The 27,157-nt window shown below is 49.5% G+C and overlaps 1 protein-coding gene across 3 annotated transcripts in view; it reads left to right on the top strand.

Annotated features, from left to right (window-relative positions):
- THBS3 (thrombospondin 3) overlaps positions 1 to 27,157 on the top strand; it is a 138,039-nt gene that overhangs the window by 10,315 nt on the left and 100,567 nt on the right. For 2 of the 3 annotated variants that reach the window (XM_073552367.1, XM_073552369.1), the window contains exons 3-14: positions 3,416 to 3,675; positions 5,074 to 5,176; positions 5,250 to 5,276; positions 5,459 to 5,541; positions 6,380 to 6,431; positions 12,111 to 12,259; positions 12,332 to 12,472; positions 13,671 to 13,748; positions 13,819 to 13,971; positions 14,071 to 14,181; positions 16,281 to 16,388; positions 16,469 to 16,628. In XM_073552367.1, coding sequence (XP_073408468.1) covers positions 3,416 to 3,675; positions 5,074 to 5,176; positions 5,250 to 5,276; positions 5,459 to 5,541; positions 6,380 to 6,431; positions 12,111 to 12,259; positions 12,332 to 12,472; positions 13,671 to 13,748; positions 13,819 to 13,971; positions 14,071 to 14,181; positions 16,281 to 16,388; positions 16,469 to 16,628 — 1,425 coding nt within the window. The remainder of the gene's footprint in view (positions 1 to 3,415; positions 3,676 to 5,073; positions 5,177 to 5,249; positions 5,277 to 5,458; positions 5,542 to 6,379; positions 6,432 to 12,110; positions 12,260 to 12,331; positions 12,473 to 13,670; positions 13,749 to 13,818; positions 13,972 to 14,070; positions 14,182 to 16,280; positions 16,389 to 16,468; positions 16,629 to 27,157) is intronic. The other variant, XM_073552368.1, reaches the window with a different exon arrangement.

The raw sequence follows: 27,157 nt of genomic DNA, 5'->3' as shown, positions 1-27,157 counted from the left end.
TGGCGTGCGGATCTGTCCGTTGAGGCTGGGTGGAGGCGTGGAGCTGACCAGTGTGGTTGAAGTTGGGACACAGAGCTGACCGTCAGAGTTGAGGTGGTGGCATGTAGCTGACCATCAAGGGTGGAGGATGGAGGCGTGGAGCTATTGGCTGGGTTGGAGATGGGGTGCAGAGCTGACTGGCAAGGATGAGGTTGGGGCGTGGAGCTAACCAGTAGGGCTGTGGTTGGGGCTGCCGTTGGGGCGGTGGAGGAGTGGATCCTACTGGCGGAGCTGGGGTTGGGGCGCAGAGCTGACTGAGTGGAGCTGACTGGCATGGATGAGGTTGGGGCGTGGAGTTTACTGGCGGGGCTGCGGCTCAGCTGACTGACAGGGATGAAGTTGGGGCGTGGTGCTGACCTGCGATGCTGAGGTTGGGGCGGGGAGCTGACCGGCGGGGCTGAGGGAGGGGCGCCGAGCTAATCATTTGGGCTGGGTGGAATTGTGGAACTGACCGGTGGGGCTGAGTTTGAGGCGCGGAGATGACCAGCGGAGCCAAGGTGGTGGTGCGAAGCTGACCGACGCAGCTTGGGTTGGTGAGCTAACTGGAGGTGTTGCTGACATTGGGTTGCGAAGCTCACCATCGGGGGGTGAGGCAGGGTTGCGGAGCTGACTGGCAGGGCTGGACTAGGTTTGGGGTGCGAAGCTGACCATCGGAGCTGGGTGTAGGCTCGGAGATGACCTGCAGGGCTGTGGTGGTGGCGTGGAGCTGATTGGTGGGGCTGAGATTGGGGTGCTGAGCTGACCGGCGGTGGTGCTAAGGTTGGGGCACGGAGGTGACCAGCGGGGCTGATGTTTGGGGATAGGGCTAACCGGCGGGGCTAGGGTGGATGCATGGAGCTTAATGGCGGGGCTGGGGTTGGGGCTAAGAGCTGAGTGACAAGGATGAGGTTGGGGCGCTGAGCTGAGCAACAGAGCTGTATGGAGGTGTGGAGTTTTACGACGGGACAAGGCTGGTGGCACGAAGTTGACCGGCGGGGCTGGGATTAGGGCGTGGAGGTGATTGGCGGGGCTGGGGACGGAGTGCGGAGCTGTATTGACCTGTGGGGCTGAGGTTGGAGCGTGGAGCTGACCGTCAGGGCTGGGTGGAGCTGACCTGTGGGGCTGAGGTAGGGGCACGGAGCTGACTGGCAGAGCTGAGGTGGTGGCATGGAGCTGGCCTGCGGGGCTGGAGTGGTGGTGAGGTGCTTACCAACGGGGCAAGGGTTGGTGTATAGAGCTGATTGGTGGGGCTGAGGTTGGGGCGCGGTGCTGAGCATCAGGGCTGGGTGGAGGCGTGGAGCTGACCTGTCGGGATGATTTTGGGGCTGGGCTGACAGATGGAGCTTAGGTGGTGGTGTGAAGCTGACTGGCGGGGTTGGGATGGTGGTGCGCAGCTGATTGACAGGGCTTGGGTTGTGGTGCAGAGCAGACTGGTGGGGTTGCTGTGGTTGATGCGCGAAACTTATCGGCGGAGGGTGGGGTTGGCGTGCGGATCTGTCTGTTGAGGCTGGGTGGAGGCGTGGAGCTGACCAGTGTGGTTAAAGCTGGGACACAGAGCTGACCGTCAGAGTTGAGGTGGTGGCGTGGAGCTAACCGTCAAGGGTGGGTGGAGGCGTGGACCTGACCAATGAGGCTGATCTTGATGTGCAGAGGATGGAGGCGTGGAGCTATTGGCTGGGTTGGAGTTGGGGTGCAGACCTGACTGGCAAGGATGAGGCGTGAAGCTAACCTGTAGAGCTGGGGTTGGGGCTGCTGTTGGGGCGGTGGAGGAGTGGATCCTACTGGCGGAGGTGGGGTTGGGGCGCAGAGCTGACTGGGTGGAGCTGACTGGCATGGATGAGGTTGAGGCGTGGAGTTTACTGGCGTGGCTGGGGCTCAGCTGACAAGGATGAGGTTGGATCCAAAGGGAGTTTGTAGCTATATTCCGCGCTGCCGCTTTAGACAAATTCCAGGAGAGTGCTGTATGATTGCAGTGGTTTTATTCTACTCGTTTCAGGGGTCTCATTCCCCCTTCATCAGGAAATACCACCCATCAGGTATTTCCTGATGAAGGGGGCATGAGACCCCTGAAACGCGTAGAATAAAACCACTGCAATCATACAGCACTCTCCCGGAATTTGTCTAAAGCGGCAGCGCGGAATATAGCTACAAACTCCCTTTGGATTCATGATTTCTTTGGTCGCTGAAGACCTGTGGATCTGCAGCAGCCGCTACCTACACGCTCTTATCTCATCCTAACCAGGTGAGCATATTTCATGATATACTGTCTCTTGTAACGTGGATAAGACCCTATTGCGCTTTTTTGTCTCCCCCTTTTTTTTGCAATAAGGATGAGGTTGGGGCATGGAACTGATCGGCAGGGCTGAGGTAGGGGCACGGAGCGAATTGTTCGGGCTGGGTGGAATTGTGGAGCTGACCGGTGGGGCTGAGGTTGAGGCGCGGAGATGACCGGCGGAGCCAAGGTGGTGGGGCGAAGCTGGCGCAGCTTGGTTTGGGGAGCTAACTGGCGGTGTTGCTGACATTGGGCTGCGAAGCTCACCATCAGGGGGGGGTGAGGTAGGGTTGCAGAGCTGACCGCTGGGGCTGAGGCGGAACGCGGAGCTGACAAGTGTAGATAGGTGAAGGTGTGGATCTGACCAGTGGGGCTGTGGTTGGGGTGCGGAGCTGACTGACGGGACTATGGTGGAGACATGGAGCTTACTGGCATGGCTGGGGTTGGGGAGCAGAACTGACTGGCAAAGACGAGGTTGCGGTGTGGAGCTGACCAGCGGTGCTGGAGTTGGGGCGTGGAGCTGACTGGCGAGGCTAGGGTTGGGGCGCGGAACTGACCATGGCTGGGTGGAGGCGTGGACCTGACCGGTGGGGCTGACGTTGAGTTGCAGAGCTGACCGGCAGAGCTAGGGTAGAGGCGTGTTGCTTACTAGCAGGGCTGGGGTTGGGGCGCAGAGCTGACTGGCAAGGATGAGGTTGGGGCGTGGAGATGACCTCCGAGGCTGGGGTTGGGGCATGGAGCTGACCGTCGGGCTGGCGTTGGGGCGTGAAGCTGACCGTTGGCCCTAGGGATGGGGCATGAAGCTGATCGGCGGGGCTGGTATTGGGGCGCGGAACTGACCAGCGGGGCTGGGTGGAGGCGTGGAGCTGACTGGTGGGGTGAAGTTGGGGTGCTGAGCTGACTGGCGGGCTAAGGTGAAGGTGTGGAGCTTGCTGATGGGCCTGGGGTTTGGGCGTAAAGCTGACTGGCAAGGATGAGGTTGGGGCATAGAGCTGACTGTCGGGGTGTGGAGCTGACCATTGGGCTAGTGTTAGATCATGGAGTGGACCTGCAGGGCTGGGCACAAGGCGCTGAGTTGATCTGACTGGCGGGGCTGTGGACAGCTGCTGAACCGCTTTCTTCTAGCAGTGTTGGTACGTTACATGCGTGAGGACTCGCGGGTGCACTCAGTGAGCTTACAGAACGCCAACCTGTCTGATGGGAATGCGCACTCCATCATCCTGAGGCTGAGTGGCCTGCAGGTCGACACCCTGTCCATGGAGCTCTACGTAGACTGTAAGCAGGTGGACACCAGCCTGGGGCTTCCTGAAATGATGATCATCCCTCAATTTGAAGTGGAGTCTGGAGAGATTCGCAGTGGGCATAAGGCGTACCAGAGGATGCAGGTATGGGGGTACAGGGACCACCACAATCATCAAGCGTTGTAGATTATTACACTGGGGGTCGTGATTCCCATATCTAGGGGTGAGGATCTGGGAGTTAATAAAGGTCAGCTTTTCCGGCTCAGTGACTGGGGTCCAGCATCATGATCCCTTTCTTATTTGTGTCCAAGGTGCTCTTACCTGGGGCGCTTGCTCCTGTGGGTCTGGGGTTTTGCTCCTCCTCTTACCTGGTGCACGCCTGTGGGTCTGGGGTCCTGCTCTTCTTCCTACCTGGGGTGCTCCTGTGGGTGTAGGGTTCTTCTCCTCCTCTTACATGGGGCTCTCCTGTGAGTCCAGGGTCCTGCTCCTCCTCTTACCTGGAGTTCTCTTTTGGTTCTGGGTTCCTGCTCCTCCTCTTACCTGGGGTTCTCCTGTGAGTCCAGGTCCTGCTCCTCCCATTACCTGGGGCGCTCCTGTGGGTCCAGGTCCTGCTCCTCTTTCCTGGGTTGCTCCTCTGTGTCCGTGGTTCTGCTCCTGTGTGTCTGGGGTCCTGCTCCTCTTTTCTGGGGTGGCTCCTGTGGGTCCGGGGTCCTGCTTCTCTTACCTAAGGCGCTGCTGTGGGTCCAGGGTCCTGCTCCTACTCTTAGGCTGGTTTCACATTTGCGTCAGTGTGCGCAGCGTTTGATCCGCATAGATCAGCATGTGTCATGCGTACATATATTTAACATGATGTACGCAGGGACATGCTTTTTGCATACGCATGCATCGTTTTGCGGTGCGCGGCGAACTCAACATGTTGCATTTTTTGAGGAGTCAAAAATCCGTCAAATATGTGCAGGCATGCGCATCCAGGTGAGTGTGTCAAAAAAACGCATTACTCTTTATGGGAACTCATTGGTACGCAAGGACATGCATACGCATGCGTTCGATATGCATGCGTTATTCAAAATACATGTAGAAATCCCATGAGACACGCCCATATTTGTCTGGTGTCATATCGAACGCATGTGCATAAACAACGCAAGCGCATGCAAAAATGCATTCAAATGCATGCACATGCAGCGTTTTTTCCTGTCATGCCTAAAATGATGCGCATAAAAAACGTTGCATAAACATGTGTTTTGCATGCGTTTTCGCATGTGTTTGCACATGCGGATGATATGCTGGGAACTCAAACGCTAATTTGAACCTAGCCTTACATGGTGCGGCTCCTTTGGGTCCGGGGTCCTGCTCCTCCTCTTACCTGGGGTGCTCATGTGGGTCCGTGGTCCTGCTCCTCTTTCCTGGGATGCTCCTGTGTGTCCGGGGTCCTCCTCTTACCGGGGGTGCTTCTGTGGGCCTGGGGTCCTGCTTCTCCTGGGGTCACTGTTGAGGGTTTGGGGTTTCCCCGCTTACTCTGCCCACTTTTTATTTTCTGTCTAGGGTTCGGTGGAGTCTATGAAGTTGGTTCTTGGGGGGTCCCTGAGCCGCGTAGGACCCCTGAGTGAGTGTCCGTTCCAGGATGATGCCTCCATTCATAATACAGGTAGAGTAGAGGGGTGCGGGCTGGGGGATCTGTATGCGCCACTCACCCACATCTCTTCTTTGTCTCCTGACAGTGAACGGGGTTGTGAACTCCATCCTGGGTGAGTGTGGTCTTCCGCACCGTCCTCTTTGCGCGCTGTCCTCTCCCCCTAGTGCCGTCCTCTCCCCCTTGTGCCGTTCTCTCCCCCTTGTGCCGTTCTCTCCCTGCGCAGTTCTCTCCCCGCACCGTCCTCTGTACATTATACTCCTATAATACTTCTCACAGTCTCTTCTGCTTTCTCAGGGGAGCACACTAAGGCCTTAATCACCCAGATGACCCTGTTCAATAAGGTGCTGGCCGAACTGAGAGAGGACATCCGAGACCAGGTGAGGGGCAGGGGTGGGAGTACAGATATTAGTGCAGGTTGGGTGATACAGATATTAGTACAGGTGGGGGGGTACAGATATTGGTACAGTTGAGGGGGTACAGATATTGGTACATTTGCGGGGTACAGATTTTGGTACATTTGGTGGGTACAGGTATTGGTACAGATGGGGGATACAGATATTAGTACAGATGGGGGATACAGATATTAGTACAGGTGGGGGTACAGATATTGGTACAGGTGGGGGTACAGATATTGGTACAGTTGGGGGGTGCAGATATTGGTACAGGTGGGGGGTACAGATATTAATACAGGTGGTGGTACAGATATTGGTGCAGGTGGGGGTACAGATATTGGTACAGGTGAGGGTACAGATATTAGTACAGGTGGGAGTACAGATATTGGTACAGTTGGTGGGGTGCAGATATTGGTACAGGTGGGGGGTACAGATATTAATACAGGTGGCGGTACAGATATTGGTACAGGTGGGAGTTCAGATATTTAGTACAGGTGATGGGTATACAGATATTAGTACAGGTGGGGGTACAGATTTTAGTACAGGTGGGGGGTACAGATATTGGTACAGGTGGGGGTTCAGATATTGGTGTAGGTGGGGGGTACAGATATTGGTGCAGGTGGAGGGGTACAGTATTAGTATAGGTGGGGGGTACAATATTAGTACAGGTGGGGGTACAGATATTGGTACAGGTGGGGGGTACAGATATTACTGCAGTGGGGGGTACAGATATTAGTACAGGTGGGGGGTTCAGATATTGGTACAGGTGGGGTGGGGACATATATTGGGCTGTCAGGGGTCTTGTTGATGTCTCTTTCCTCAGGTGAAGGAGATGTCTCTCATCCGGAACACCATCATGGAATGTCAGGTGTGCGGTAAGTGTATACAGCACCACTACCTAACATGTCACGCAGCGCTATGAGCAAATCCCACAAACCTGAAGATAACGTCCACTCCCCTCTCTTGTTATGTCATGGTCTCCCACCATTGCCTTGCTGCCGCCATGCTCCCCCTTGCTTATTCTTATGTCGGTCCCCCTTGCCTCGCTCTTGTAATTATCCCCTTTGCCTCACTTTGCTGTCCCATCGGGGTCCCTCTCCCACCCTCCTTGCTCTCCCATCACTGTTCCCCCTCGCTTCTCTCTCCCGTCACTCTCCCCTTCACGCCTTGCTCTTTTGTCATGGTTCCCTCATGCCTCGCTCTCTCATCATGGTCGGTTCCACCCCTGCCTCGTTCTCTTGTCACGCTCTTCACCCCTTTCTCTCTCTTTTTCATCTTCTTCATGGTCAGTCCCCCTGGCTCGCTCTCTTATCCCGGTCTTCCCCATCTTGCTCTCTTTTTATGGTCTGTCCCTTGCTTCCTCGATAGCTGGTCACAGTTGCCCTCCCTCCCACCTACTCGATATCTGGTCACGGTCCCCCCCAACCCCTTCGATATCTCGTCACTGACCCCCCACCTCCTCAATGTCTCGTCACGGTCGCTTGTTAAACATCTTTATTTTGCATATTTATTTATTCAGGACTTCTTACCAGATGCGATACTCCAAAGAAAATGCCACAATGTTTCTTATCAAAAATGTAGTGGTTTATTGGATTGTCAACCAAAAAGCATCATTGCTGCAAAACATAAAATAGGTGAAATAGTTGCAAACAGATTGTTCATTTGTCCATATCAGTGGTAGGTTTCGTCTATCTCTGTTAAATGCTTGGCTGAATAAAGAACCACGTAGTTAACTCACATAACAGCTGTCCAGGGTCGTACAGCCTGGTGTCCGTGTACTGTTTGTTGCCACTCCTGTGGGTCACGTGGTTATATACGTTCCACATAGCACGTGTTCTCTCTATATGGCAGTACCATCTAGTCTGAGCTAAGTACAGGAATAACACATGTAGTGGCAGCTAAACCTTCCACTGGGCAATGTGCTCAGTACAGTATTGAGTGTAATAAGAATAATAATGATAATTCATCTTTAACATCACTCTCCCCACTCCCCCCTCGATGTTTCGTCACGATTGCCCCCCCCCCGGCTCGCTCTCTCACCCACGGTCGTTCCCCCCTCTGTCTCGCTTTTTCGTCACGGCCGGTCTCCCCCTCCGCTTTACTCTCTCATCATCGTCAGTCCCTCTCTGTCTTACTATCTCATCATGGTCGGTCCCCTCCTTCTCCTCACTCTCTCGTTACGGTCAGCCCCCTCCACCTCGCACTCTCGTCACTGTCATCCCCCCCTCCACCTTGCTCTCGTCACAGTCCTCCCCATTTCGCTCTCTTGTTACCGTTCCCCCAAGTCTCACTCTCTCGTTATGGTGGTCCTTTTGCGCCTTGCTCTCTAGTCACAATTGATTTCCTCACTTTCTTGTCACTGTCAATTTCCCCCCTCCGCACTCCCCAGTCACAGACGATCCCTCTTTTCTTGAGCTCTCGTCAAGGTCGATCCCCTTTTTCCTTGCTCTGTGGTCACGGTCGATCCCCCTTTCCTCGCTCTCTCTTCACTGTCCATCCCCACCTTGCTTTCTCGTCACTGTCGATCCCTATGTGACAACACGGCACTTATTCTTAATTAGGCCACACATATTTCTCAGTAGGTCTGGAGACATAGCCCACTGTTCATATGAGCCTGAACGTTGACTCTTGAATTGATGTTTTTTGCAGCTGATTGTGCTGATGTGATTCCATGTCATTGAACAATTGATGTTTGCTAATATGTTGCTTACCCATTGTACCAGTTCATGCAGCTTGTTGACCTGCAAACATTGAAGGATAAACTATGCAACCTTCCCCCTGACCTATTAATGATTGTCTGAAGGACAGTTGTGAGAGGGAAAGGGAGATCTGGCTCTGTTCCTAGAGAGATTCTCCAGGATTCCATCTCAAGGGACCATGGCCCTAGCTGGAGGAATTCAAATCTTCTCTATTGACCTTCTCTATTGACTCATTTGATTCAGGAGTTGGTCTTTGGGATGCCCATAACGTCGTGAAGGACGATGAGTTTGACCAAGAGGAATTGAACTGCCTGCCAAATCTAGGATCCAATGTCAATCTGGAATCAAGTGCCTAGTCCAAATCAGCCCAAATCCAGGAGTTGTTGGTTGCATTGGGACTCGGAGCCTCAAGAGGGAGAAGAAGCCGGAGGAGTTGTTCTATTGGTACTGGCGGATCCGTACCATCGAGCTGAAGAATCACGGTTAGGTGGTGCCACACCGTACGCCTTAGCTTCCAGGAAACACAGGATGCGGAGGACGTCATGTGTGGACCCAATGGATAAGAGTTTGGTTCTCTTCGATTATGTGAGGGTTTTACCCAGGTCAAGCCGAGTACCAGGAGAAGAATGACAGGAAGCCTATCAAGTCAGGCTAATAAAGATGGGGGAGGAATGTGATGACACAACATTTATTCTTAATTGGGCCAGATGTATTTCTCAGTAGGTCAGGAGACATAAGCCATTGTTCATATGTGCCTGAACGTTGACTCTTGAATTGATGTTTGTTGCAGCCTCTTGTGCTGCTATCCTTGGAGGACAGGGATGTAGGGTCATTGAACAATTGATGTTTGCTAATATGTTGATTACCCATTGTACCGGTCCATGCAGCTTGTTGACCTAAAAACATTGAAGGATAAACTATGCTAATTGACTGAATACTCGAACAATGAGAGATTACCTCATCCCACCTTCTTCCTGACTAGTGGATGATGGCCTGAAGGACAGTTGTGAACTACGAAAGGGGGATCTTCCTCTGTTCCCAGAGAGATTCTACAGGATGCCAATTTAAGGGATGATGTGGAAACCTATATGGAAATTTTTACAAGAAACTGAAAAGATTTCACACATTTGACAGTTTTGATCAAATTAGAGAGTCCATTGATCAGAGACAAGGACACATAACCAGTGTCTGTTAGTGTTCTGGCTTGTCTGAGTCCCACATGCCCAGTGACAAGTTTTTATAACATCCACAAAGATAAGGAGAAGTGGGAATGGATTCTTACACTACATTACCTAAGACAGGAGATGTTTAAGTTGGGAAACACAAAATCGTTAATTATGGATTCTGTCAAATTCCTTTCAAACTAGTTCTACCCAGCTTCGAAATGTTATTATTTAAATTGTAATTTTTTATTGAAATTTTTCATATTTTACAGGAAAAGAAAAAATAATTAGGCGTTTTAGATTTTTCACTATCATTTATAGGTTAACAACCAATCTTATACTATAGTAATAGTTAAACATTTTAAAGTAGATAAAGGGTAAAATCTTAAGCCCCGTTACACACTGCGATATCGCTGTAAAGTCACCGATTTTGTGACGTAGCAGCGATATTGCTAGCGATATCGCTACATGTGATACTTACCTCCGACCGGCTCCCCCGCTGGTTATCGCTGATCGCGCGAGAACGTCCTGGACTGTTTCTCGTCGGCAGCTTCCTGCTGTGACGACGTGCGACGCGTGGACGCGGGCGGGAGGACGTCAGGATCGCCGCGTCTGACAGGTAAGTAGCGACCCCCGACCCCTGCGATGTCGCTGGTGAGATCTGCCTGTGTGGCAGCTCACTAGCGACCACTTAGCGATGCACCAGCGATCCATATCGTGATCGCTGGTGCATCGCTATGTGTAACGGTACCCTTACAAACAGACAAAAACACAGACTCATACAAAAGGAAAGGGGGGAGGGGTGAAATGATGTGGAATGTTACAACCTAGTTATAGCTATCTCATAGAGGTCATATATTTAACATGGCCCAAAAGGAATCCCAAGGAGACCAAACAAAGTTAAATCTCTCTACAGTATTGTCAGGAAGGGCTACCTGGTATTCAAAGTTCCTGATATCCTTGATGCGAGAATATAGATCTAGTTGGGAAGGTGGAGAGGTTTGCTTCCATTGGTGGCATGCAATCAAACAGCGTGCTTCTGCTAACGTATGTAAAAGAAATCTAATGGAGCTCTTGGAAATTGATTCAGGGAAAATATTTAATAGAAAGAGCTGAGGACTTAATGGGAGATCCACTCCAAAAACTTGCTTAGCGAGGAGTTGGACTATTAGTGGACAGTCCCAAAAAATGTGAAATATAGAACCTATAAACAGGTCATAACGTCATCAAAGGGAAGGAATAGATCGGTTCATTTTATGTAAAAATTCAGGCATATGGTACCAGAGATGAAGGATTTTGTACTGATTTTCTTTGTATGAAATACAAGACGCAGTCTTGGCTGCTCTAGTCCAAACAAAGGAATGTTTAACACACAGACACCTCTGAGGCTCTGTAATTTGCAGCATCTTGTGTATTTACTTTGACTGTACTATGTGTTATTGTCTTTTGGTGATTCAATAAATTATTGCCACACTGTTTTACCCTCACACTGTGTTGTCTGAGTAGTATTATACCGACAGGGAAGGAGTCCATGCGGTCTTTCTATAGACAGCTGGGCTGGCGGGCACGAGAGCACCCACTGACCTTCGTGTCTCCACACCCCCCTTTTTGCTCTCTTGTCACTGTTGATCTCCCCTTCCTCGCTTTTTTTTCATGGTCGGTTCCCTCCACCGCCTCACTCTCTTGCAATGATTGGTCCCCTCCTCACTCTCGTTATGGTCGGACCCCTCCTTGCTCTCTCGTCATGGTCGTTCCCCTTCTCGCTCTCTCTCTCGTCATGGTCGGTTCCCTTTCCCGCCTCACTCTCTCGCCACAGTCGGTACCCCTCTACCACCTCATTATCTTGTCACGGTCAGTTGCCCCTGCCTCGCTCTCCCGTCACACTCGTTCCCACCCTCGCCTCACTCTCTCATCATGGTTGATCTTCACCCTGCTCTCTCGTCATGGTCGGTCCCTTCACCGCCTCGCTCCCTGGTCACGGTCGATTACCTCCCCATCCTCTCGCTCTCGTCACTGTCCCCACCTTGCTATCTCGTCACGGTCAGTACGCGCATCGCTCTCTGGTCACGTTTGGTCCCTGAATCGCTCTGTGATCACGGTCGGTCCCCGCCTCTTTCTCTCGTCATGGTCGGTCCCCCCCACCTTCCCAGCCTCGCAGTCTCTCGTCATGATCAGTTTCCCTCCACCTCGCTCTCTTATCACTGTTAGTCCCCTCCCTGCTTTGCTCTCTCATCACTGTCCTCCCCTATCTCGCTCCCTTGACATGGCCCCCCACGCCTCGCTCTCTTTTTACGGTCGTTTCCCACCTGCTCTCTCGTCTCGGTCGGTTCCCCTACCGCCTCACTCTCTCATCACACTCGATCCCCTCCTTGTTCTCTAGTCTTGGTTGGTTCCCCCTCCCCCGTTTTGAGCTCTCGTCACGTTCAGTTCTCCCTCGCCTTGAGCTTTTGTCATGGTCCGTTTCCCCCCCTCCGCGATCTCATCATGGTCGCCTCTCCCGTGCCTCGCGCTGTCTTCCCGGTCGGTTCCCCCTCGCCTCGCTCTCTCTTCTCGGTCGATCCTCCCCCTCTCCGCTCTTTTGTCATGGATCCACCCACACGTCGCCGTCTCTCGTCATGGTCGTTCTCCCCCTGCCTTGCTCTCTCATCACGAATTCTCACCTTGCGCTCATCACATTCTCTTTTTTTCCCAGGGTTTCATGAGCACCGCTCCCGCTGTAACCCCAACCCGTGTTTCCAGGGTGTGGACTGTATGGAGACGTATGAGTACCCCGGATATCGCTGCGGGCCCTGCCCCCCGGGGTCCATTGGTAATGGCACGCACTGTGCAGACGTTGATGAGGTGTGTCTTGGGGGACGGTTGTAAGGGAGTTTGGGGGGGATTTGTACCCTGATGCTCTTCTGTTGCCCACAGTGCTCTCACGCCAATCCTTGTTTTACCGGCTCCAAATGCATCAACGCTTCTCCGGGCTTCCGCTGTGAGGCTTGTCCTCGTGGCTACAGGGGCAATGCTGTGTCTGGAGTGGGCGTCGACTACGCTAAGGCCAGCAAACAAGTGAGCCCAAAATACATGTCAGCAGCATGGGGGAAGCTGGAGTGTGGGGTTTGTGGTGCACAATTCTGATATGTGGTGTGCGGGGCTCTGGTTTGTCGGGCTTGTCTTTTATACTTCTCATCTTCTCTGCATCTCTCATCTTCTCCGCTCTCATCTTCGCTACTGCTTTCATCTTCTCCGCTCCATTTTTCTTCTGCATTCCTCTCATCTCCGCTCCTCTCATCTTCTCTGCTCCTCTCATCTCCTCCGCTCCTCTCACCTTTATTGCGCCTTTCATCTTGTCCACATCTCTCATCTCCGCATCGCTCATCTTTTCCGCGTCTCTCATCTTGTCTGCTCCTCTCATCTTCTTCGCTGTTCTCATCTTCTCCGCTGCTCTCATCTTTTTCTGTTCTCATAGTCTCAGCTGCTCTCATCTTCTCCTCTCCTCTCATCTTCTCTGCTGCTCTCATCTTCTTCTGCTCTGATCTTCTCAGCTGCTCTGATCTTCTCCGCTGCTCTCATCTTCTCCGCTGCTCTCATCTTCTCAGCTGTTCTCATCTTCTCAGCTGCTCTCATCTTCTCAGCTGCTCTCATCTTCTCAGCTGCTCTCATCTTCTCAGCTGCTCTCATCTTCTCAGCTGCTCTCATCTTCTCCTCTCCTCTCATCTTCTCTGCTGCTCTCAACTTCTTCTGCTCTGATCTTCTCAGCTACTCTCATCTTCTCCGCTGCTCTCATCTTCTCCGCTGCTCTCATCTTCTCAGCTGCTCTCATCTTCTCCGCTGCTCTCATCTTCTCCGCTGCTCTCATCTTCTCAGCTGCTCTCATCTTCTCAGCTGTTCTCATCTTCTCAGCTGCTCTCATCTTCTCCGCCGCTCTCATCTTCTTAGCTGCTCTCATCTTCTTAGCTGCTCTCATCTTCTTAGCTGCTCTCATCTTCTCAGCTGCTCTCATCTTCTCAGCTGTTCTCATCTTCTCAGCTGTTCTCATCTTCTCAGCTGTTCTCATCTTCTCAGCTGTTTTCATCTTCTCAGCTGCTCCCATCTTCTCCGCCGCTCTCATCTTCTTAGCTGCTCTCATCTTCTCCTCTCCTCTCATGTACTCCTCTTCTCCGCTCCTCTCACCTTTATCGCGACTCTCATCTTTTCCACGTCTCTCATCTCCGCATCACTCATCTCCACCCCTAACAAATTCTCTATGTCTTGTGTTTTATTCTAGGTTTGCACAGACATTGATGAGTGTAATGACGGAAATAATGGCGGCTGCGCAGCGAACTCCATCTGTACGAATACAGCAGTAAGTCTCCGCGTCTGCTCCTCTTTTCAGGTCACCGCCGTCACACTCATCCTGGGCCCTTCTTTTCCAGGGCTCTTACAAGTGTGGCCCCTGTAAGCCAGGCTTTGTCGGGAACCAGTCTTTGGGATGTGCACCCAAGAAATCGTGTGCAGGGCCCGCATTCAATCCCTGCCACGTCAATGCGCACTGCGTGTTCGAGAGGAACGGGGATGTCACCTGTGCAGTAAGAGCCGCGAGTCACGTCTGCAGCCTCCTTACTTGATTCTATCACCCTCCACTCCACTCCTGCATCTGATGCACCTGTTCTCTTCTTTCCCCACAGTGTAATGTTGGATGGGCCGGGAACGGATATACGTGTGGCCGAGACACGGACATAGATGGCTACCCCGACGAGCCCATGCCGTGTATCGACAACAACAAACACTGCCGCCAGGTAAAGAGAGCGGAGTCGGGGCTCTGCTGTGTAGGCCTTTAGTGTCCCTTCTTGCCCTGTGTCCCTATTCCATCTGGGCCCCCTGTCTAGTGTCTTGTGGTCCCTTCCTGCCCTGTATCCCAACTCCGACTGGTCCTACTGTGTAGTGTTCAGTGGTCCCTTCCTGCCCTGTATCCCAATTCTGGCTGGGCCTCGCTGTTTAGTGTCCAGTGGTCCCTTTGTGCCCTGTCTCCAAGCCCCGCTGTGTAGTGTCTGGTGATCCCTTCCTGCCCTGTCTCCCCACTCTGTCTGGGCCTCATTGTCTAGTCTTCGGTTGTTCCTTCCTGCCCTGTGTCCCCACTCTGTTTGGGTTCTGAGGTGTAGTCTCCGGTGGTCCTTTCCTGCCCTCTGTCTCCACTCTGTCTGGGCCACGCTGTGTAGTGTTTGGTGGTCCCTTCTTGCCCTGTATTCCCACTCTGTCTGGGCGTCGCTGTCTAGTCTCCGTTGGTCCCTCCCTGCCCTTTGTTCCCACACTGTCTGGTCTCGCTGTCTAGTATCTGTTGGTCCTTTACTGCCCTTTGTTCCCACTCTGTCTGGGCCACGCATTGTTGTGTCCAATGGTCCCTTCCTGTCCTGTCTCCCCACTCTGTCTGGGCCCTGCTGTGTAGTCTCTGGTCGTCCCTTCCAGCCCTGTCTCCCCACTCTATCTGGGCCCTGCTGTGTAGTCTCTGGTGGTCCCTTCCTGCCCTGTCTCCCCACTCTGTCTGGGCCTCACTGTGTAGTCTCCGGTTGTCCCTTACTGCCCTGTTTCCCCACTCTGCCTGAGCCCTGCTGTGTCATGTCTGGTGGTCCCTTAATGCCCTGTATTACCACTCTGTCTGGGCCTCTCTGTCTAGTCTCCAGTGGTCCCTTCCTGCCCTTTGTCCCCATTTTGTCTGGGCCTCTCTTTCTTGTCTCCAGTGGTCCCTTCCTGTCCTTTGACCCCACTCAGTCTTGGCCCTGTTGTCTAGTCTCCGATTGTTCCGCGCTGCTCTGTCTCCCCGCTCTTTATTGGGGCCACAGCTGTGCAGACTTTGGTGATCCCTTCCTGCCCTGTGTCCCTGCTCCGTCTGGGGAGCACCGCTGTGTAGTCTCCTGGGGTCCTTTCCTGCTCTGTCTTATTGTTTTTTCTGGGCCCCACTGTGTAGTCTCGGGGGGGGGGGGTCTCTTCCTGCCCAGTCTCCCCGCCCCAGAGAATACACAGAATGGCCTTTTTTGTCCTGTCTCCCCGCACTGTCTGGGGGACTTCCACTGTGTAGTTTCTGGGGTCCCTACCTGCCCTGTCTCCCCACCCATCTTGGGGGCATAGCTGTGTATTCTCTGTTGGTCCCGTCTTGCCCTATGTCCCTGCTCCGTATGGGGGGGCACCGCTATGTAGTCTCCTGGGATCCTTTCCTGTCCTGTCTTATTGCTTTTTCTGGGCCCCACTGTGTAGTCTCTGGGGATTCTCTTCCTGCCCTGTCTCCCCACCCCAGAGGCTATACAGTGGGACCCTTTTTGCCCTGTTTAGTCACACTGTCTGGGGGACCTTCACTGTGTTGTTTCTGGGGGTCCCTACCTGCTCTGTCTCCACGCCCGTCTGGGCGGCACATCTGTATATTCTTTGGTGGCCCCTTCCTGCCCTGTGTCCCTGCTCTGTATGGGGGTCACCGCTGTGTAGTCTCCTGGTGTCCTTTCCTGCCCTGTCTTATTGCTTTTTCTGGGCCCCACTGTGTAGTCTCTGGGAGATCTCTTCCTGCCCTGTCTCCCAGCCCCAGAGGCTACACAGTGGGACCCTTTTTGCCCTGTCTCCCCACACTGTCTGGGGGACCTCCAGTGTAGTTTCTGAGGAACCCTTCCTGCCCTGTCTTCCCGCCCATCTGGGGGGCACCGCTGTGTAGTTTCCGGTGGTCCCTTCTTGTTGTGTGTCCCCTATGCGGTCCATCTGGGCCCAACTGTGTAGCCTCTGGGCATCCCTTTTGGCCCTGTCACCCTGCTGTGTCTGAGGGACCTCCACAGTGTAGTCTCCAGAGATCCCTTCCTGTTTCCCCACTCTGTCTGGCCTCCTGCTGCATTACCAAGCGCCTCCTCTTTCCTCACAGGATAACTGCAGACTGACCCCAAACTCTGGGCAGGAGGACGCGGATAATGACGGGATTGGGGATCAGTGCGATGAGGACGCCGATGGTGATGGGATTAAGAACGTGGAGGTAACCATGTGGCCCACATGTTGGACGGGGTCATGTGCCTCCCATTGGGGGTCTCTTCTCAGTCCGCTCTCATCTTTCAGGATAACTGCAGACTCGTCCCTAACAAAGACCAGCAGAACTCTGACACCGACTCATATGGAGACGCTTGCGACAACTGTCCCAATGTGCCCAACAATGACCAAAAAGACACTGATGCCAACGGAGAGGGGGACGCCTGCGACAATGACATCGACGGGGATGGTAAGTGTCAAGGCACCACTGCTCCCAACAGCATGAATGCCCCTCTGTGAGGGAGATCACATCCACAGTTTACCAATGGGGGAGGATGCCGCAGTCAGTAAATAAAGGGTGCAAGGAACAGCCATCCTCACTGATGAGTCCCTGACTCTTATGCGCCCACATCTGTACTTGTAGAAGATAGTGTCTGCCCTCCTGACCAGGGCCGGCTCCAGGTATTTGTGGACCCTGGGCGAAAGAGTCTCAGTGAGCCCCTTAAACACATACCACAATTTATGATGCACAGAGACTGCAGAGAAATATAGGTATAGTACAATGCCAAAGATTTCACTTCTTACATTACATGAGTGATAGCAATACCTCAGAAACCGGACAGTATAGTCCTCCATACAGATTTATGTACCCCATATATTGCTCCATACGGTATTATGGGCACCACATAGTGCTCTATACAGAATAATGAGCCCCATGGATTGCTCCATACAGTATTATGGGCACCACATAGTACTCCATACAGAATAATGACCCCCATGGATTGCTCCATACAGTATTATGGGCACCACATAGTGCTCCATACAGAATAATGTGCCCCATATAGTGCTCCATACAGTATTATGGGCACCACATAATGCTCCATACAGAATAATGAGCCCCATATAATGCTCCATACAGTATTATGGGAACCACATAGTGCCCAATATAATGCTCCATACGACGGTATTATGGGCACTACATAGTGCTCAATGCAGAATAATGATCCCATACAGCAGCACAGTGCAGGGCTGTGAGCCCAGGTCCCTCTACTGGACATCGGGCCATGCGCACCAGTAGCCATGGCAGGTCCTTAGTTAGGGCTCTGGCACAGTGGAGCAGATATTCATTCTGCTGATGGGATGATGCCCTCTTCAGGCCCAGGATCTACTCCATGCTCGAGAGACTGATGGCAGACATTGGAAACCACCTTGTGTCGGCACGTATGGATGCACATCCTCCAAGAGCTAGCTGATGAAAGCAACCAGAACAGAGACAGATTTTATATCCCTGCAGTGATCTATATACACCTGTGTGCGTTTATATATGTGCACCTCTGTAGTGATATATACCCTTGTATGCTCGTACATCTCTGCTTCTGTGTACTGCTATAGATGTGTACATATACCCATGTGTGTTCTGGTATATCTCTGCTCCTGTGTACTGCTGTAGATATACGGTATACACCGATGTGTGTTCTGGTATATCTCTGCTCCTGTGTACAGCTATAGATATATACAGGTGAATCTCACAAAATTAGAATATCATCTAAAAGTTAATTTATTTCAGTTCTTCAATACAAAAAGTGAAACTCATATTATAAAAAGTCATTACAAACAGAGTGATCTACTTCAAGTGTTTATTTCTGTTAATGTTAATGATGGTTATGGCTTACAGCCAATGAAAACCCAAAAGTCATTATCTCCATAAATTAGAATACTTTAAAAAAGTTTGAAAAAATGATTTTAAAATCCGTAATGTTGGCCTGCGGAAATGTATGTTCAGTAAATGCACGCAATACTTGGTCGGGGCTCCTTTTGCATCAATTACTGCATCAATGCGGCGTGGCATGGAGGTAATCAGCCTGTGGCACTGCTGAGGTGTTATGGAAGCTCAGGCTGCTTTGATAGCAGCCTTGAGCTCGTCTGCATTGTTGGGTCTGGTGTGTCTCATCTTCCTCTTGACAATACCCCATAGATTCTCTATGGGGTTAAGGTCAGGCAAGTTTGCTGGCCAATCAAGCACAGTGATACTGTTGTTTTTGATCCAGGTATTGGTACTTTTGGCAGTGTGAACAGGTGCCAAGTCCGGCTGGAGAATGAAATTTCCATCTTCTAAAAGCTTGTCGGTAGAGGGAAGCATGAAGTGCTGTAAAATTTCTTGGTAGACGGCTGCGCTGACTTTGGTGTTGATAAAACACAGTGGACCTACACCAGCAGATGACATGGCTCCCAAGACCAACATTGATTGTGGATACTTCACAGGCTGCTTGACTCCATGCCATGCCGCATTGATGCAGTAATTGATGCCAAAGGAGCCCCGACCAAGTATTGAGTGCGTTTACTGAACGTGCATTTCAGTAGGCTAACATTTCATATTTTAAAATCATTTTTTCAAAAGTATTCTAATTTACTTCTCAGCACGTGAATTGGGGTTGCACCTGCAAGGGTTAATCTATCTCCTCTCACTCAGTCCAACATTCAACCTCGGTCCTATGCTGCACTGGGAGCATAAATCACACCCCGACACAAACCACGCACCCCTGCTTCATACACGCTGACACCACTCACCGAACGCACGGGCGATGAGTCCCGGAAATACTACTACTATATGCCAATCACCAGGTCATACACTCTAAGGCTATGGACTCTTTAGAGCATACAAGGTTCAAACTTATTAAAGTTTTAAGCTTTAATTGAAAAGGTACAGTGCTTACAATAAAATGATATAAAAATATGGAAATAAAAAGTGACATACAAATATGCAAACAGTTAAAAAATAAAAGGGAGAAAACTTACAGAAATATCTAAACTTTGCAGTCTGGTATTCTGTACCCTGAGGAAGGGGGGGTGAATATGAAACGGATCACATCAGCTTGGTTGCCCTTATCTGTGAACAACTTTCTTTGTGTGTGGGCCTAATTTATAGGTTTAGCCTACAGATGAGATTTCTAGACCAGCCTCTCATGTTAATATTCTATTTTCTGGTTTGTGACTGGACCATGGCTCCTTTACCAATGAATACATTATTTCTCTAAAGGTTCTTGTCGTAGGTTTTCTTTCTCATAGCAAATATAGTAAATAGAAATTGTCAGGCTGCAAATAGGTCCCATTTGGCATCTGCCCTCAAGGCACCAGAGGTGTGAAATGTCCCAATTCTGTGTGTTCTCAGGAAACTGCCTTTTCTCAGGATAACATATGTGTGACTGCAGCCTGGAAACATATGCTAGATAACTGCCGGCCATACATATACTGTAGTGTAGTAACCACTGAGTCCGCTTGGGGGCGCTGTGTGGATGTCCCAGGAGAAAGGATGAATGGCAGAATACGGAATGGCCGTTATGTATCCCAAAGTGGGTGGCTTTGGGATGGAGACTTATGTGTTGTTCAGCAATGATATTGCTGAGGTGTTGTTTCAGTGTGTAAGGGAGAAGTCTCCATGTAACTAGAGAGATGGGCGGACCTGGTTACCTACAAACCCACCCAGGGGGTGTGTTTAAAGCACTGTTGGAAAGAGTGTGTAAATGCTTGAAGGACCTGTGATGAGGTCAGAGTCATGTGACCCGCTGGGCGTGGCTACGGACCATATAAGGTAACCAGAGTAGGTCACATGAGAGAGAGCGCATGGATCTGATAGGGCCATGTGGAAGGTCCCGGCAGGCCTAAGTGGAGGAAGGTGTGCTACCTTCCTGAAGACCACGTGCTGAGGCTGCTGACCCGGTGACGCCTGTGGATATTGGCTATATGTGCGGACGGACAAGCCTCCTATGTTTACTGGGGCTCCAGGACTGAGCCTGAAATCATGGACACTTATACTTGCTTTCGCCTGAGCTAAAGGCTATTCCTTGTGTTATGTGCTGCTTTATGGGTTATAAAGCAATAAACCCTGTGAACTTTTAAAAGGAACGTGCCTCCTGGTTATCTCCCGTCACACCTAAGCGAGTAGAATCCCTACAATATATATTTTCACTACAATGACTTTTGGGTTTTTATTGGCTGTAAGCCATAATCATCAGCATTAACAGAAATAAACACTTGAAATAGAGCACCCTCTTTATAATGACTCTATATAATATATGAGTTTCACTTTTTGTATTGAAGAACTGAAATAAATTAACTTTTAGATGATATTCTAATTTTGTGAGATGCACCTGTATATCCATGTGTGTTCTGGTATATCTCTGCTCCTGTATACTGCTAGCTATATATATATATATATATATATATATATATATATATATCCACAATCAGAAGAAAAAAGGACCATAGCACTCACCGATCCAAATAAAAAGTCCCTTTTATTGCCACAAAATTAAAACTTCGTGGCCGGGAGGCTGTGGGAGAGAGTACTGACTGGTGGAAGCGCTATTAGGCGCGAAACGGCCGTAGTCGGTGCGTGCTCACTCTCTCCCACAGCCTCCTGGCCATGAAGTTTTAATTGTGTGCCAATAAAAGTGGACTTTCTATTTGGATTGGTGAGTGCTATGGTCCTTTTTTCTTGTGATTGTGGACTTATACATATTGTATTTTCTGGACAAGCACCAGGATCTTGGTAATAGCCTGCAACACAGCACGAGTTTGACAGCAATACCTGGCAGTGATACCGGCGGTGCCGGCTGGCTTTTTTTCTTACAAAGTTTAATATATATATATATATATATATATATATATATATATATATATATATTAGATGGAGGCCTGATGCTATCGCATCGGGATGGTGGTAGTGTCATGATGGGGGCAGGCTTTGCAGCATTGAGAATCTCTCCCCCCCATATGCTCACTCACCTATCCACTCTCTCTTTCCCCATGTGCTGACTTCTCTCGTCTGTGCTCTGTTCTTTGACCTGTCTACCCCATGTGCTATCCCCCTTGTCTGCTGTCTCTCTCCTTCCTATGCTGTGTTCTCCCTTCATGTGCTGTCCCGTTTGAGCTGTCTCCCCCCGTGCTCTGTTTCTCTCACCCCTGTGTCTGACCGTGTACAGAACATACTACAGCTCCTGGGCAGGGGAGGAAGTGAAAGACAATACTGACATTACAGCAGGAGATCGCAGAGTATACATTTTGTGAGGTAAAATATTGTTTAAAAACAGTCACTGAAATATTTTACCTCACAAAATGAATCCTTTGTGATCCCCTGCTGTAATGTCAGTATTGTCTTTTGCTTCCTCCCCTGCCCAGGAGATGTGGTATACTCTGTACATGGTCAGACACAGACAATTTTTAAAATGAACTTTCGTTCGTGGAAAAACCCCTTTAATGTTACCGGCTTCCACTGAGTGTGAGTATTTGAGTGTGTGTGTGAGAGTGAGTGTGAGAGTGAGTGCGTGAGTGTGAGATCGTGAATGTGAGTGTGAATGTGAGGGTGTGAGAGTATGTGAGTGTGTGTGTGTGGTGCGTACGGCGTATAACTGGGAATGTGAGTGAGAGTGAGTGTGTGAGAGTGTGTGTGTGGTGCGACGGTGTTCCGCTGGTGGTACCGTTCAATAGGTTGGTACCAGCAGCTGTTTCCATATTGAGACACACATCACTTGGGTATCCCAATATGGCGGTTGGTGAACTTCCTCCGCTTGGAATTCTGGCATACGGTGACATCTGGATAGAACAGGAAATGAAAACATTAAAAGACAATTATATCACTAGATATCCATGTGTGTTCTGGCATAGCTCTGCTCCTGTGTACAGCTATATATATATGCTAAGAGACCACTGCACAGTTTTATAAAAATCAGCTTCTCTACGTGTCTGACAGCCATTCCATTCCAGTGTCAGTTGAATTCCAACCAGAGTACACATGACTCTACTTAATATGCTTCTGATTAGGCGATCACCTGAACCAAATCTTATTTAACGAAGGAAAGTATAAAAAACCCTGCTGTGGTGTTCACAATCCTCTTGCAATAGGACAAGCTGGATGGCAAAACAAGTGCTAGTAATATCCCAAAAGTAATAAGAATGAAAAAAATAACTTTTAACCATGCCAAAGGAGTTGAAAAGAAAAGTCTTGAGTAAGGAAAAGAAGAGCTCAATTCTGGCTTTACTAGCAGAGGGATACAGTGAGCGTCTTATTGCCTCAATCCTTAAAATTTCTAAGACGGCAGTCCATTACAACAAGGTCAAGCAGCAGACATTGGGGACAACAAAGCTACAGACCGGCAGAGGGCGAAAACGACTTTCCACTGACCAGGATGACTGTCATCTTATTCGAATGTCACTCAGTGACCTCAGGATGACATCAAATGACCTACAAAAGGAATGGCAAATGGCAGCTGGGGTGAAGTGCGCACAATAACAGTTCGTAACAGGCTCCTAGAGGTAGGGCTCAAGTCATGTAAAGCTATTAAAAAATGCTTTCATTAATGAGAAGCAAAGGAGAGCCAGGCTGAAGTTTGCCAAAGACCATAAGGATTGGACGATAGACTACTGGAGTAAGGTAATCTTCTCTGATGAGTGAAATTTTCAGCTTTGCCCAACACCTGGTTGTCTAATTGTTAGACGGAGACCTGGAGAGGCGTAAAAGCCACAGTGTCTTGCACCCACTGTGAAATTTGGTGAAGATCGGTGATGATCTGAGGATGCTTCAGGAAGGCTGGAATTTAGCAGGTTAATCTTTGCGAAGGACGTATGAATCAAGCCGCATACAAGGTTATGCTGGAAACTCATTTGATTCCTTCTGCTCAGACAATGTTCCCCAACTCTGAGGACTGTTTTTTCCAGCAGGACAATGCGCCTTCGCCACACAGCTAGGTCAGTCAATGTGTGGATGAAGGACGACCACATCAAATCCCTGTCGCGGCCAGCCCGATCTCCAGACCTGAACCCCATTGAAAACCTCTGGACTGTAATCAGTTGGAAGATGGATAGTCACAAGCCATCAAACAAAGAAGAACTGCTTACATTTTTGTCCCAGGAGTGGCATAAGGTCACCCAAAAGCAGTGTGAAAGACTCGTGGAAAGCATGCCAAGACGCATGAAAGCTGTGATTAAAAATCATGGTTATTCCACAAAATATTGATTTCTGAACTCTTCCTGAGTTAAAACATTAGTATTGTTGTTTCTATATGATTATGAACTTGTTTTCTTAGCATTATTTGAGGTCTGCAAGCACTGCATTTTCTTGTTATTTTGACCATTTCTCATTTTCCAAAAATAAATGCAAAATTTAGTGCTTGGAAATTCGAAGACATGTTGTCATTAGTTAATAGAATAAAAGTGCAATTTACATTTTACTCAAAAATACCTATAAAGAGAAGAATCAGACAAGCTGAAAATTTTGTAGTGGTCTCTTAATTTTTGTCAGAGCTGTCTGTATATATCCATGTGTGTTCTGGTATATTTCTGCTTCTGTGTACTGCTATAGATGTGTATATACACCCGTGTGTGTTCTGATAATTCTCTGCTCCTGTGTACAGCTATATATGTGTATATTCACCCATGTGTGTTCTGGTACATCTCTGCTCCTGTGTGCAGCCATAGATATGTATATTCATGTGTGTTCTGGTATATCTCTCCCCCTGTGTACTTCTATAGATGCATATATATACATATGTGTGTTCTGGTATATCTTTGCTCCTGTTTACAGCTATATATATATATATGTTAGGCGTCGGGTCCTGGCTGCTGCACAGCAGGAATCCCAAGCCTTGCATTCAGCAGTCTCCCATTCCTCTCCAGCCGCAGAGGAGGCTGCTCAGCAGACTCGTGGATCTAGGTGCTCTGCTCAGACCAGCTCTGTAGGTTTGGTTGCTGCTGCCACCTCTGGTCCAGCTATAGCATCGCATGCTGGTCAGCAGCGAGCTACTCCAGGGACTAAGTCCTCCTTTCAGTCCACTGAGCATGCCCGAGGGACGATCTCTCATTGGAGATCGGAGGTCACATGCTCAGGTCCTTCTCCAGCTCGGATTTGACCATCAGAAAGGTCAGGAAGGTCCCGGAAGGACGAGGCTATAAAAGGTTTGCATGGCCGCTCGGCCATGCGCTAGTATAGACTGCATTATCAGACTATGAGGAGTGAGTGGTGTATGCATGTATGAATGTCTCTGGTGAATGACTCATTGAAAACCCCTACCCTTGGTACGCACATGTTGTGCAGCCTAGCCTGTTAAGCACCCAGGCTTAGGTGTAGGTAGGACAGAGTCTGAGACAGGCATCAGTGTCCACCGGTGTCTCGGCACGCCACGGTGCATGTGCTCGATACTCCATAGTCAGCATCTATAATGGCATCCGCAGGTGCGACGCCGCGCGCTCCGAAGGTCTAGAGGGACTCTGACCCCGTGTCCTTGGGGCAGAGTTCTGTGACCGCTTTCTGTGCGCTCTGTGGCCGGGTTCTGTGAGTTAAACAGGCACCCGCATTTATGTTCTGCGGTAGCGCGGCTCTGTGAGTTAACAGAGTTCGCTTCTGTTCACACTGGGTGGCGTTAACCCATGTGTGACCTTTTCTATACCGCTTTATACTTCCGCCATTACTAAGCAGCAGTTTACCACCCCTGCACGGTGGACCCCGGGGGCTGCGAACGCACTTTACTATTATTTATTATTTGGTGCATTCCGCCAGCCCTAACATATATAACATATATATATATTGTTATTATTTATTTATATAGCGCCATTAATTCCATCGTGCTGTACATGGGAAGGGGGGGTTACATACAAAGTTATAGATATCGTTACATACAAAGTTATAGATATCGTTAACAGTAAACAAATTTACAATGACAGACTGGTACAGAGGGGAGAGAACCCTTTCCTTGCGGACTTACATTCTATGGGATAGTGGGGAAGAGACAGAATGTCGGTGGTGCAGCAGCTCTGGTGGTGATGAGGCGGCAACTCAGGCGGTAGTGAGGCGGCAGAATGGTTATTGCAGGCTGTAAGCTTTCCTGAAAAGATGGGTTTTCAGGTTCCGTTTGAAGGATCTGAGGGTGGTGGATAATTGGACGTGTGGAGGCATGGTATTCCAGAGGATAGGGGATATTCGGGAGAAATCTTGGTGGCGGTTGTGTGAGGAACGAATAAGTGTGGAGGAGAGTAGGAAGTCTTGGGAGGATCGAAGATTACGTGAGGGAAGATATTCGGAGATTAGTTCAGAGATATAGGGAGGGGAAAGGTTGTGGATGGCTTTGTAGGTCAGTGTTAGTAGTTTGAATTTGATTTGTTGGGGAATTGGGAGCCAATGGAGGGACAATTGTGCTCAAAAGTTTACATAAATTTACATACCCCACCAGAATATTTGTTTTCTCTTTCGCTTCATTGGGGGACACAGAAACCATGTGTTTATGCTGCTGCCACTAGGAGGCTGACACTATGCACAAAAAAAGTTAGCTCCTCCGCTGCAGTATACATCCCACCAACTGGCACTAGGTTAATCAGTTTTAGCTTAGTGTCAGTAGGAGGTGGACACGGTTCTTTCTGTAGACCCATATCTACCTCAGTGTCCATTGTTTCTTTTTAGATGGATCTTGTCCTTCACCTCTGAAGGGATACAGTGTGAACAGTCACAATTGTACTCCCACGAAGAGACTATGAGTACGGCGTGTACTGCCACCCCGTATCCACATATGTCTAACCGGCAGGACCTCAACCCCTAACATGGAAGAGTGTCTAGGTGATCCGGATTCGGTCTCCTACCCACTCACCGACTAGAGCCCGTCGGTTTGAGGAGACACGGATGTTCCACAACACAGGATTTTACGCCAAAACTTTTTCTCCACTCATGGTTAGTGGTCGGGTGGGTGAAGCCATTTATTGTCAAACTGCTATGTTTTCTCTTTTTAAATCATAAAGAAAACCCTAAACATCCAAATGACCCTGATCAAAAGTTCACATACTCTGGTGATTTTGGCCTGATAACATGCACAGAAGTTGACACAAATGGGTTTAAAAGGTACAGTAGGTAACATCCTCACCTGTGACCTGTTTACTTGTAATCAGTGTGCGTACATAAAAGCTGAGTGAGTTTCTGGGATCCAGACAGACTCTTCCATCTTTCATCCAGCCACTGACGTTTCTGGATTTTGAGTCATGGGGAAAACAAAAAAATTGTCAATGGATCTATAGGAAAAGGAAGTTGAACTGTATAAAACAGAAAAGGGATATAAAAAGATATCCAAGGAATTGATAATGCCAGTCAGCAGCGTTCAAAGTGTGATTAACAAATGAAAAATCAGGGGGCTCTGTAAAGCAAAACCACGGTCAGGTAGACCAACAAAAATTTTGTCCACAACTGCCAGGAAAACTGTTCGGGATGCAAAGAAAAAACCAAAAATAACATCAGCTGAAATACTAGACTCTCTGAAAACTAGCGGTGTGGCTGTTTCAAGATACACAGTTAGGAGGTACTTGAAGAAAAATGGGCTGCATGGTTGAGTTGTCAAAAGAAACCCATTACTGTGCAAATGCCACAGAGTATCTCACCTACAATATGCAAAACAGCACAGTCAAGCCTCAAAACTTCTGTAACAAAATAATTTGGAGTATTGAGACAAAAATTGAACTTTTTGGCCACAACCATAAACGTTACTTTTGGAGAGAGAGGTCAACAAGGCCTATGATGAAAGGAACACCATTCCTACTGTAAAGCACGGAGGTGGATCACTGATGTTTTCGGTATGTGTGTGCTACAAATCCATATAAAAATTGGTTACAGTTGAAGGAAAGATGAATGCAGCACGTTATTAGCAAATACTGGAGGTAAATTTGCAATCATGAGCCCGGAAACTGCGCATGGGACGTACTTGGACGTTTCAACTTGACAATGATTCAAGACACAAGGCCAAGTCAACC

This window comes from Dendrobates tinctorius, unplaced genomic scaffold (genome assembly GCF_039654945.1).
Source record: "Dendrobates tinctorius isolate UK_male_01 unplaced genomic scaffold, ASM3965494v1 ptg000189l, whole genome shotgun sequence".
Lineage (NCBI taxonomy): Eukaryota > Metazoa > Chordata > Amphibia > Anura > Dendrobatidae > Dendrobates > Dendrobates tinctorius.
This window is presented reverse-complemented; position numbering and strand designations above follow the sequence as displayed.